The following is a 13,530-nucleotide window of genomic DNA, read 5'->3' as shown; positions in this document are numbered from 1 at the left end:
TAATGCTTCTCCCCTGACTGTGAGGGATTTACAATCTTAGCAAACATTTTTATAATTACAAAGCAAACATTTAAACATTACTCTTATAACGTGATACCCATATTATAAGTAGGATTGACACATGCAGCATCCTACAAGAATTCCATAAAGTCTAAAGCCTAAACAGATTCTTATAACTCCAATACCTATTTCAACAACACTAACACACAGGTGACCTAGACTGGTTTCCAGCTATGCATTTGTCAGTGGTCAGTGAGGCCCAGGGCCTTGGCATGAGCTGACACCTGGTCTGCCGCTGTCACAGATATGACTGTACCACTTCTAGCCTGGTAAATGGCTTGTTCTTTTTGTTCCATTTAAGAGGATCTTGGTTATTTCAGTACCAAGATCTCATATGGCTACAGAGCCCAATTCTGCTGCCAATGAAATACTTTGCCATTGACTTCAGTGGGAGCAGTGTTGTACTCCTTTGCATGTGCCTTTTGCCTTTAAACGACAAAAGGATGATTAGGAGCAGCAGCACCATATGATATCCTTCTCCTCATTAGAGCACAGAAATGTAATGTGTTTATTGGCTATGATTCTTTTTAGTGTTTATAGTAACGAAAAAGTAACCATGTATTTTAAACAAGGCAAATGATTCTGCAGTACTGCACCTCTTCCCAGAAAGCTGTGACCAAGTAAGAAATATGCAATTTTGACCATGAAATCTGTCATCTTTCCCTCTGATTTTCATATAGCCTTACGGATAATAAATAAAATTCCTGCTTTTTACAAGGGGGAATCTAGGAAAAATAAATGGACAACAGAAAGAGCTGCCATAACGACAGTTTGCTTGGCATGTCTGTGACCCAGGTGAACTGATTCATGGCCTGGATTCAAAACCACTTTTCTGTTCTTTACTTACTACTCTGTGGTTTCAACTATTTAGATCAGGCTAATTTTCAGCCCAGGGAACTGAAGAGTCATGATTCTCCAGAAATGTTATCTTTCATGTGTTTAAAAACTGGTAACAAAATACTGTGTTTTGCCAGATGGAACAGTGGTGGGGCAAGGAAGATAAATACAGTAGACCCTCAGAGTTACGAACACACTGGGAATGGAGGTTGTTCATAGCTCTGAACAAAATATTATGGTTGTTCTTTCAAAAGTTTACAACTGAACATTGACTTAATACAGCTTTGAAACTTTACTATGCAGAAGAAAAATGCTGATTTTAACTATCTTAATTTAAACGAAACAAGCACAGAAACAGTTTCCTTACCTTGTCAATTGTTTTAAATTTCCCTTTAGTTTTTTAGTAGTTTACATTTAACAGAGTACTGCTTTTTAAAAAAATATTTATTTTTATTTTTATTTTTTGGTTTCCTCTGCCTGATTGTGTACTTCCAGTTCCAAATGAGGTGTGTGGTTGACAGGTCAGTTCGTAACTCTGGTGTTCGTAACTCTGAGGTTCTACTCTATCTGGAAAACCACCGCATGAGAACACCAAACTATTTTTCTAAAATAAAACAATCTAAGAAACATTAGAGACATGAAATATGTTCTTTGCTACTGGCTATGTTCTTATACAAAATCTTCTGCTGAGTTCTTCATCTTAATGAAATACTTGATGTTCTTTGTTCTGAAGATGCCCAACAGTTGATGTCAGAGTTAGCTGTAATTATCTTCTTTGTCTTCTTCTTATTATTATTTTATTTTATTTTTCTTGAAGGAATTCACTTTTGGGTGATAGTCCTAAGGGTAAAAACACTTTTGTGGTAGGAACATTGCTCCATGTGATTTGAAGCTGCTTTAACAAGGCTCCTCAAACTAAAATGCAAATAAGTCTTTAAATACAAAGAAATGAAAATCTTTGTGTTTCCATATCTCGCTGCTTGTACAGCATGGGGTGGAAGAGCATGTGAAAGCTGGGTAGGAAAAATAGTGAAGAAGGGCAAGATTGTCAGAAGTACTCATCACCCACAAAAAAGACTAGATTATCGTAAAAACTCAGCCAGACTTACAGAAGTGATTAGCATCTGGCATCTCCCATAGAGAACAATGGGTGCTGAATAGTGCTGTGTGAATAACTGATTTTTCCGTTCACTGGCTGAACCAAAAAATGGCAGGGGCAGGGGAATTGTTTCGGGCAGAATACATGTTTTATTTGAGCCAAAACAAAATGTTTCATTTGGTTTTGAGTTTTTTAACCTTTCTTCAATAAAATCAAACTAAATTTTGAAACTAAAATTTGTTTTACATTGAAATATTTTGTGTTTTTTTCTTACTGTAACAGTTCAGCACAAATTTACGTAATGTTTCAGTAGACCTGACTACATTTTTCGATGAAAAGGTTTTGTCCAAAAATGTTGTCCCGCTCTAATGCTGAGCACTTTTGAAAATCGAGCCATTTTGTTTAGATACCTAAACAGGAGCAGAACTCTCTTGAACTTTTGACTCAGCATGTACATTAATACTTTTAAAGATGATTGTTGAAAGAGAACTAGGAGAGAAAAAAAACTTATTGAACTCCTCAGCTAAATCAAACACAGAATAAGCTGCTTCCCATTCATTTCCCAGTCTGTCCCCCTTGTTTTTACAACTCTGTAGATTTGATCCATCCTACCTGGTCTCTCTCTGCTCCCCTTCCTACTCATCTAATAATAGCGTCTCGTCTTTCTTATCAGATAGGGAAGTTTATGTACAATAATTTCTCTGTAGTTCCTGCCATCTTGAATAGCCTCCCTTTTTGTAATTCTTTAATGGCCTCTGAGTTTTGTCAAATTATTGTATTCACAGTGAAGTGCCTTTATATACTTTTTAGTAATTCTGCCATATGGTATATTAACCCCACTGTCGTCTTTTATTTGCTCCCAGAAAGCATTTTGGAATACAGTTTGCTTGACTATCACTACACAAAATAAAATTGCATTGCATTAACGCATGATGCTGAACAATTTAGAGATTTTTGGGTGAAAAGAGGGTGTTTGAGTCTATTCCAATGCCCACCTCTTCAGGGTGGACTGATTTAAATCACCAGGTGGAAAGCCTCGATTTAAATCATTGATAGTAATCAGCTTTTCCATTTGTATTTTAGGTATTTTTTAAAGAAGGGTGCATTCTTATTAGTTGATATAACCATTCAAATGTTGATTTACAGCTAAATAGAGCCTAGATTACTAGATTTTATACTAGATTTGGTGCATCTTTTTGCTGCCTAGGAGGCTACACTATTACTATATTTATTTAAGCAATTCTATAGCTTAATATTTTCAGATTCTTATTAATTGTATGTTTTTACTGTGTTAGAAAATTATTGATATATTGCTTATTTACTATATGATAAACTTTTTGCTCATGATTTGAGTAAAACTGCATTAGAATGGTAACTGGAATTTAATTAAATACACAGAATAGCATATACAATTTATTTTTATTAAACAAAACAACCTTAAATATTTTGGATACATAAACTCCTCAAACCTTGTTTCACATTTACAGATAAATTATTTCCTAAACAGAGGGAATAAGTGTAGTCAGTGAATTAAACTGAGTGAAACTAATTATTTCAGGTCAATCTGGGAGGATTTTCACATATACCTAAGCGAAAGTGACTGGCACTTCAATTCCTGCTCTCCTAGGTCTCTTGTAAATGAGACAACAGTCTCCTAAGTTACTTAGGCTGTCTTTAATGAAAGATTTCTCTTACTGTAACTGTTTAAATGATATATTTTATTCTAAACTCTGTTTTATAGGGAAAATAATTAATAAATCATAAAGATTATCTAAATCTTTATCTCTAGGAACATGCCAAATATATTGAAAAAACATTTTAAAATGTTAAAATTCATAAATGCCTAATAAAACTTTACTTTTGAACAAGAAATCTTCACCAAGGATGTTTGATTACACGGAGAATGATAAATTTTAGAAGGCCATCAGTAAAAACATAATTGATAAATACTCCCACAACAAACTAACATGTCAATTACATTTTGAACACAAATATTTTGAAATTCATAAGTAATCCACCCAAAACATAAATTTATGACAATAATCTAAATGATTGTTAACTAGCTGAGTAAGATATGGTGGGAAAACCATAAGAATGGTGCAAAAATAAGTTTACCGACCAGGTTGATCCAGATTTTTCAGACATGTCCACATCATCTTCAGAGTCTTTGACTTCTGAGGATTATTTTTCATAATGTTGTTTCATTCTGACAATGAAACCTTGCATTTCTTTGTTGCATTGTTTACATTTGGCCCATGTTCCTTTTTTATCCAGAGGACAGGGTTTTCTTGAAAATATTCCCAAATAGGGTCTTTTTTACAACCTGCAGCCGTGGCATTTTTCTTCCTCCAGTTCCCAGGTGTTGCAATCAACACTAGAGGCTGCTCTCTGAAGTATGTTATCCATTCTTCCCACAGTGTCCTGCTTTGACACCAGTGTTGCTCCTTTCTGGTTGCATATTCTTCTCCTTCTTCCTTGTTTTTCAACTCTCCCAACCTCACGTCCTCCAGAAAAATTAAAGAACTAACAACAATCCCAGACTTCTGCTCATGTAACCAACGTGGCTTTTGCACTGCACTATTTTATTTAGTTAGAGGCAGAAGGAGGCAGTTGAGAAATTAAGGGATTTCTGTTTGTATCTCTGTTACACATGAAAGGAGACAGAACAAGGCCATTTACTCGAAGTGTCCAAAACCATGCAGAAGCAAGGGCTGGTAGTTACTAAGCAGATCAGTGTTTTTCCCTGAGCTGGAGAGTAAAGCTTCCATGGTGAGTGGAGTCCTAAATATTCATAATTTGAGAACTGAGCCAATCAGCGCTCAAGTAGGGAGAAGCTGTAAAATAGGAATATGAGATCACCCAGGTGGGCTCAGTGAATGATTCTGTTGAGATACATGATGGTGTCTCCTGGAGTCAGAGGCCAGGCCCCAACACCTGTGATGACTTTGCCAGTATGTTACACCCAGTAGCACAGTCTCCTGGGTTCCCCACAGGATCAAGCCCTTAATACAGGGCTTATTGTGCCATATTTATAAAGCTTGACCTCAAAATTTAGGTGTTCCCCCCCCAATTCTTCTTTATGTAGAAAAGCAGCCTTTAACCAAAGTTTTAGATACAGGATCAGTCATGTATTCAGCATATTCATTTTTTATTTAAAAGTTTTAAGAGATTATAATAAGTTTAGGCCTTAACATATGTTGTATTAAATTCAGATTTCATTTTACAAAGGTTTCTTTTTTAAAAAAGAAAAAACTTATTAGAATTTAATAACAAAATAAACACTCCAATTTAAATAAAAAATCCACTTTTTATTTTATTGTTTAAATAATGGATTTGTATGCATCCTGCACCCCTTTGTCCTGGACTAATATTTCTTTCCGCCATTCTCTCCCACGTGAATGGTACTTGATTGCTACGGGTGCCCCTGCTGTTTCCGGGTAGTCCAATGTTTACCTTCTTCTAAAGGCTTCATCACTTAAGCTTTGTGTATCGGTGCACAAGTTCTAAGACAATGTGACTAGTTTGCACACATCGCCCCAGCAGTTTCCTTAGTGCCCATCAGCCTGATGAGTCGTAAGTGGCAAACTTCCAAAGGCTCAGTTTGGATTGGATAAGCACCTCCAGGTTTCAGAGCCTCTCTAAACCAGTGATTCTCAAGCTATCTGACGTGGGGGACCGGCAGTTTTTTTTTCCAGTGTGCGCACGGACCGGCACCGGTCCGTGGACCACCACTTCAAGTAGCACTGCTCTAAACCACTTAATTCTGCAAAAGGATGTTGAAAGTACCATGAGAGATCAGCAACATTCAGTCTTTGCTCCAGCCATTAAGCAAGGTAGCACATGGAGTTGTAACATAGTGTATGGGAGAGGGAGTCAGAAGAGTTAGTCCAACTATTTCAAAGCTCAAAAAGTGTTCAGTTCAAACTTCAGGTGATGGTTTTGAGTGGGTCCCTAGTGAAGAGTAGCAGACCCGGTGTTTATAACCAACTGGAGTTTCTTGCATGGAAAAGAGAATGGTCTTGACATTATAACATTTTTTATCTCCCCATTTCATTGTGGTCAGAATTCTTTCCTTCCCCACTCCCTATGCTGCTCTAACACTTCCTCTTGTAATATCAATTCCAATTCCTACATTTGCCACAATAGAGAAATTAGATACTGTTGGTATTTCTGCTTTCTAGGCTCTGTTAATATGTCATATACTTATTTCCTGCTTTGTACGTGCACATGTGATTCAGAAGTTTGACCTGGATATTGCAGAGTTCCATCAGACATTGTATTTCAGTGCTGACTTACTCAAGTGTGGTTGATTTTCTGGCAGAACATCCCAGGCTCCAGGTTAAATAAAAAGAATGCAAGCAAGCCTATCTTCTGTGGAGTGGATGAATGTTAGCAACATATCTTTCTCAGCTAGGGGAAAAGGCAGACTAGTTAAAGCAAAGGACAGTTGTTTCCAACGTACTGTGAAGCCCGATTAAAATATATTGCCTCTGACATTCTAATCACAGCAAGAGAGAACTGCGGTGTAAACCTATGTAAAGATTGACTAGAGAAGGGAACATTTCAACTAGGAGCATGGACAGTGCTGGGTCAGCAATTAAATGTGATCTGTTAACAAGGGAATTACACTTCTTCATTATAGCCAGTGCTTTGCTGTGCTAGAAAAAGTACAAATACACCCAAATGTAGGTTGAATTCTGCCATCCTTAATCTAGTAAAACTCTTGTTGATTTTAATGGAAGTTTTGCTTAACTCAGAACTGCAGAATTTGGGCCCTATTTTTTTAAGATGAAAACTTTCCACTAACCATTTAATGTTATCCTTTTTACTGGCTGATTAGGACTCAGTCCTGCAACATGCTAAGCACTGTTTGGCAGTACTGAACAATCCAAATTCTATTTACTCCAATGGGAGTTGACAGTGCTCAACATTTCAGAGTGCTCCGTGCATTGCTGATTCAAGCCCTTATTTACTTGAAAAGTGTGAGTTGGGGGAGATGCGGGGAGAACAGTTCATCTTGAAGATTGTTTGAGTAAAGCATTTTTATAATAGTTATACCGGCAACCCAGGCTTGTATAAGTTTCAGATTGTTTTGCACCTAGAGTTATTCACTTCTCAGAAGAGTAGGTGATGAACTATTAAAATGTTTCCATTTACTGTATGCAGCTTGGTATTTACAGTCATGAGCCAGTGAAAAGCAACCTAAGGAAAAACAAAAAAAGATTTTCTTACCATGGAGTTTGCACCATTTCTTTTAGTTCCTGTTTTTCTTGGGCATCCTACAAAATTCCCCTTTTCCCCAAAAGCTCAGAAGTATTCAGTCAAACATGAAGTTGTTCTGTAAAAGAAGGGGAAAAAATAACTTTGGTCGCTGATATATGGACAATGTCTGGTGGTACTTACATTTTTTTTCTTGTCACTTTATACTGCAGATCATCTCTTTGTGCCATTGACCCCCACATTGCCTTGCAGCACACCAATATTTGTGGGGTGGGGAAGGATTTGCTATTCATAACTCTTTTAGAGAATTGTTTTCATACCATGGATTTCTTGTTTTTTGTACTTGGAGCTTGTCTACATGGTACGTTAGTGTGCACCAACTGGGACATAAATTCTGCTGCGCACCACTGTGTCATGCACTAACTGTCCGTGTGGACCCTGCTGGTGCACACTAAAAGTTTCATTAGTGCATTGATGTAACACTGTTTGAAATGGGACACACACATGCATGTTCACAGCCTTATTATTGTTTCTGTCTTTCAGGGGGGATCTACCCCCGATTCTTTCAAATTCTGCTTACAAAATTTGGGAATCAGGTTTTGTTTCCATCTTTGCCTCTGTCTTTCTCCCCTGGTTGTGAGATGTAAATTCTGCCTTAAGAGCAAAATGGTGGGAGATAGAGAATGTAAATAAAACATATAGATAGATTAGATATAATCATAACACAGAGATTATATGTAGATGGATGTTACTATTTCTGTTCTGAGTCAGGCAAGGGACTGTTCTTTACATTAATGGGAAACATGATTGTGCTTCCCTATTTAAACAACAGCTGCCATTAAACCCTGCTCCTTAAACACCTCCTATGTAAATAATGCTTGTTGTGTTGTTAAACTGTTGTTTTTTTGCCTTCCTGTATCTGGAGCATCATACTAATTTCTACAAGTTGTGACTACTAACAGAGAGCAATCACCTCACAGACTTGTACCGAAAAGAAGAGACCATCAGTGTCGGAGGAAATGGCTGCATCCACAGTCCTCGCTTCCCAAGTAGCTACCCGAGGAACCTGTTACTGACATGGCGGCTGCTCTCGACAGGGAATACAAGGATACAGCTGGCCTTTGATAATCAGTTTGGATTGGAGGAGCCAGAAAATGATATCTGCAGGTGAGAGAAAAGCTACCCAGAGAGCTAATCGTGTCATTTTAAAAATCAGCTGACCAAATGTCTTGCATGGTGCTTTGGAGGGGTCCATTAGGGACTCCGTTTCAGATTAACGAGATATCTGGCTACCAACACTACAAACCAAACTCTCTGAATAAACTTACCTGCATCAGGCTTGAACTGTTTCCTGTGAATTGAAGTCCTCGCCTGGTATTTTAAATGCAGCACACTCAAGTCTTAGGCACTGCTGGCTCCCTGCACAAATGCTAAAAGAATCCTTAATTACAGTGGGTTTTGCCCACTGTAATTAAGGACAATGGATGTTTCTTTTTTCAGCTATGTGAAACACGTTTTTGTTCAGTATGTCAGTTTAGACAGCTGGGTATTTGCTGCGAGGGAAGAGGCAGACAGGGAAGAGCAGGGGTAGGGGAACAGTGTGCTGTGCTCTGGGAATTATATGGCCAGAATGATTGACTGGCTGTTAGCTCTCTTTAATTATTATTTGCATCTCCGTATAATTTGTTCTAGGTGGTTGAAATATAGCTCCAGAGTCAGCGGTATACTCTGTCTGCTTTGTACCACTCTGGTGACACAAAGCAGCTATAAGCTCAGTTGACGGGGCTGGTTAGACCAGGTTTATAGCTTTTCATCACCAGAACATACAGTTGAATTTGGCCGATAGTTAATAAAATAAACTAATAAAAATGGTTCTGTTGTTCATGTTTTTGTTATTCAGTGGTGTATTTAGTGTGGGAGGGAACGCCTAAAGCCTTCCCAGACACTTTCCAGGGCACATCTTCAGAAGCCAGATTGCTGTGCGGCAATATTGGCACATCAGCTTCCAACACTCTGTCTGACTGTTATTACTTATTGCTAACCTAACCAGAAAAACTGTGTTGTTTTCTTTCTACTCCCACCCTCTTTCATGTCTTCTCCCAGCATCTTATTCAATTAATTTGCATTTAGAGGGTTTGGTGAGTCTGTGTGGTTTTATTATTATTTTTCAATTGGTAATGTTCTGCATTACCAATGAACTGAGAGAACCATTCCAGTCAGTTTGTTTTCCAGTTAATGACAAAAGAATGCAGACTCAACCTGGCCATCCTTCTCTGCATGTTTATTATCTTGGCAGCTTTTACTCTGCTCTGTCATTGTTGGTGTGAGAGCAATTGCAGTGTAATAATAGTTACCTTCTAGGACCTTAGAGGCTATGCCGGAATGCAGAGACTAATGCCCATGGAAACGGCTTGTTAACATTTTACATAGAGTATAAACTATGGCTGACCTTAAATCATTTCAACCTTGAAACGTGGATCTAATTTACTGTGGAAAAGGATGAAATGTTCTCTTGTAAAGGGCTATTAAAGGTGATGACATGGTGAGGGGAAGTCAAGTCATTATCGACATACTGGATTTTGACCATGGCTGCGGAGAATCTGTCTGCTTTCAAAAGCTACAAATTTATGAAGCAGAGAAGCAAAAACCTTCCAGAATCTGTAGTGCTTATAAAAGCTGGGAAAATCTCCCATTCTTTATAGAAATACAACCTTGCCCTGTAAGGCTTTTATTTTCATGATATTACTACTAGAATGAGGAAGCTCCCAGGGTATTACTTGGAATGACTTCCAAGCTTGTTAAAGACCCTTTGGTAAGTAACATACGATATTACTTTACCACTCTGGAGAAATTGTTGGGTTTTTTTGTTTGTTTGTTTGTTTTTTGGGGGGGGGTTAATCTGATTTTGTCCTCAATTTTACTTTCAGATGCTCTCTCTGGCCCTACTTCACCAAAACATCCAAGCACATTCTTATATTAAAGCATGTGCCTAAAGTTAAACACATACTTATGTGCTTTGCTCAATGGACAGCTGAATTGGGGCCTCTGCTCCTTAGCCTCCTTTCTGCTGCTTTGGCCCTTACTCCTTTCCCCAAAAAGAAAAGGAGTACTTGTGGCACCTTAGAGACTAACACATTTATTTGAGCATAAGCTTTCGTGAGCTACAGCTCACTTCATCGGATGCATTCAGTGGAAAATACAGTGGGGAAATTTATATACATAGAGAACATGAAACAATGGGTGTTACCATACACATTGTAAGGAGAGTGATCACTTAAGGTGAGCTATTACCAGCAGGAGAGCGGGAGGGGGAGGGGGGGAGGGGAAACCTTTTGTAATGATAATCAAGGTGGGCCATTTCCAGCAGTTGACAAGAACGTCTGAGGAACAGTGGGAAGTTGGAGGGGGGAATAAACAAGGGGAAATAGTTTTACTTTGTGTAATGACCCATCCACTCCCAGTCTCTATTCAAGCCTAAGTTAATTGTATCCAGTTTGCAAATTAATTCCAATTCAGCAGTCTCTCGTTGGAGTCTGTTTTTGAAGTTTTTTTGTTGAAGAATTGCAAATTTTAGGTCTGTAATCGAGTGACCAAAGAGATTGAAGTGTTCTCCAACTGGTTTTTGAATGTTCTAATTCTTGACATCTGATTTGTGTCCATTTATTCTTTTACGTAGAGACTGTCCAGTTTGACCAATGTACATGGGAGAAGGGCATTGCTGGCACATGATGGCATATATCACATTGGTAGATGTGCAGGTGAACGAGCCTCTGATAGTGTGGCTGATGTGACTAGGCCCTATGATGGTGTCCCCTGAATAGATATGTTAGCAACGGGCTTTGTTGCAAGGATAGGTTCCTGGGTTAGTTGGTTCTGTTGTGTGGTGTGTAACAAAGCCCGCTGCCAACTGTGCCCATAATCAAAAAGGTTGACAAAGGAGGTGCTGTTGTCATCATGAATAGGTCGGAATATGAACAAGAGGCTGCTAGGCAGCTCTCCAACACCACTTTCTACAAGTGATTACCCTCTGATCCCACTGAGGGTTACCAAAAAGAAACTACAGCATTTGCTCAAGAAACTCCCTGAAAAAGCACAAGAACAAATCCGCACAGACACACCCCTGGAACCCCGGTCTGGGGTATTCTGTCTGCTACCCAAGATCCATAAACCTGGAAATCCTGGACGCCCCATCATCTCAGGCATTGGCACCCTGACAGCAGGATTGTCTGGCTATGTAGACTCCCTCCTCAGGCCCTATGCTACCAGCACTCCCAGCTACCTTCGAGACACCACTGACTTCCTGAGGAAACTACAATCCATCGGTGATCTTCCTGAAAACACCATCGTGGCCACTATGGATGTAGAAGCCCTCTGCACCAACATTCCACACAAAGATGGACTACAAGCCGTCAGGAACAGTATCCCCGATAATGTCACGGCAAACCTGGTGGCTGACCTTTGTGACTTTGTCCTCACCCATAACTATTTCACATTTGGGGACAATGTATACCTTCAAATCAGCGGCACTGCTATGGGTACCCGCATGGCCGCACAGTATGCCAACATTTTTATGGCTGATTTAGAACAACGCTTCCTCAGCTCTCGTCCCCTAACGCCCCTACTCTACTTGCGCTACATTGATGACATCTTCATCATCTGGACCCATGGAAAAGAAGCCCTTGAGGAATTCCACCATGATTTCAACAATTTCCATCCCACCATCAACCTCAGCCTGGACCAGTCCATACAAGAGATCCACTTCCTGGACACTATGGTGATAATAAGCGATGGTGACATAAACAGCACCCTATACCGGAAACCTACTGACCGCTATTCCTACCTACATGCCTCCAGCTTTCACCCAGACCACACCACACGATCCATTGTCTACAGCCAAGCTCTACGATCCAACTGCATTTGCTCCAACCCCTCAGACAGAGACAAACACCTACAAGATCTCTATCAAGCATTCTTACAACTGCAATACCCACCTGCTGAAGTGAGGAAACAGAGTGACAGAGCCAGAAGAGTACCCAGAAGTCACCTACTACAGGACAGGCCCAACAAAGAAAATAACAGAACGCCACTAGCCATCACCTTCAGCCCCCAACTGAAACGTCTCCAACGCATCATCAAGGATCTACAACTTATCCTGAAGGACGACCCATCACTCTCACAGATCTTGGGAGACAGGCAAGTCCTTGCTTACAGACAGCCCCCCAACCTGAAGCAAATACTCACGAGCAACCACACACCACACAACAGAACCACTAACCCAGGAACCTATCCTTGCAACAAAGCCCATTGCCAACTGTGCCCACATATCTATTCAGGGGACACCATCACAGGGCCTAATAACATCAGCCACACTATCACAGGCTCGTTCACCTGCACATCTACCAATGTGATATATGCCATCATGTGCCAGCAATGCCCCTCTGCCATGTACATTGGTCAAACTGAACAGTCTCTACGTAAAAGAATAAATGGACACAAATCAGATGTCAAGAATTAGAACATTCAAAAACCAGTTGGAGAACACTTCAGTCTCTGTGGTCACTCGATTACAGACCTAAAATTTGCAATTCTTCAACAAAAAAAACTTCTAAACCAGACTCCAATGAGAGACTGCTGAATTGGAATTAATTTGCAAACTGGATACAATTAACTTAGGCTTGAATAGAGACTGGGAGTGGATGGGTCATTACACAAAGTAAAACTATTTCCCCTTTTTTTGTTCCCCCCACCCACCTCCCACTGTTCCTCAGACATTCTTGTCAACTGCTGGAAATGGCCCACCTTGATTATCACTACAAAAGGTTCCCGCCCACCCCGCTCTCCTGCTGGTAATAGCTCACCTTAAGTGATCACTCTCCTTACAGTGTGTATGGTAACACCCATTGTTTCATGTTCTCTATGTATATAAATCTCCCCACTGTATTTTCCACTGAATGCATCCGATGAAGTGAGCTGTAGCTCACAATAGCTTATGTTCAAATAAATGTGTTAGTCTCTAAGGTGCCACAAGTACTCCTTTTCTTTTTGCAAATACAAATTAACACGGCTGGTACTCTGAATCCTTTCCCCAGGAATCTCCTGGTTGTTTACTTTCACATTTTTCATTTATGTTACTAATTTTAAGTTACTTACTATGAAATTTAAATGGGCTTGAAACTCATTTGGGGCTGGGAGCTGAAAAGGTGAACTTTTTTACTTAAGGTTTCAGAGTAGCAGCTGTGTTAGTCTGTATTCGCAAAAAGAAAAGGAGTACTTGTGGCACCTTAGAGACTAACAAATTTATTAGAGCATAAGCT

At 39.5% G+C, this 13,530-nt stretch overlaps 1 protein-coding gene across 3 annotated transcripts in view; it reads left to right on the top strand.

Annotated features, from left to right (window-relative positions):
* PDGFD (platelet derived growth factor D) overlaps positions 1-13,530 on the top strand; it is a 191,420-nt gene that overhangs the window by 108,424 nt on the left and 69,466 nt on the right. For 2 of the 3 annotated variants that reach the window (XM_074957234.1, XM_074957229.1), the window contains exon 2: positions 8,179-8,383. In XM_074957234.1, coding sequence (XP_074813335.1) covers positions 8,179-8,383 — 205 coding nt within the window. The remainder of the gene's footprint in view (positions 1-8,178; positions 8,384-13,530) is intronic. The other variant, XM_074957233.1, reaches the window with a different exon arrangement.

Source organism: Natator depressus, chromosome 1 (genome assembly GCF_965152275.1).
Source record: "Natator depressus isolate rNatDep1 chromosome 1, rNatDep2.hap1, whole genome shotgun sequence".
Classification (NCBI taxonomy): domain Eukaryota; kingdom Metazoa; phylum Chordata; order Testudines; family Cheloniidae; genus Natator; species Natator depressus.
This window is presented reverse-complemented; position numbering and strand designations above follow the sequence as displayed.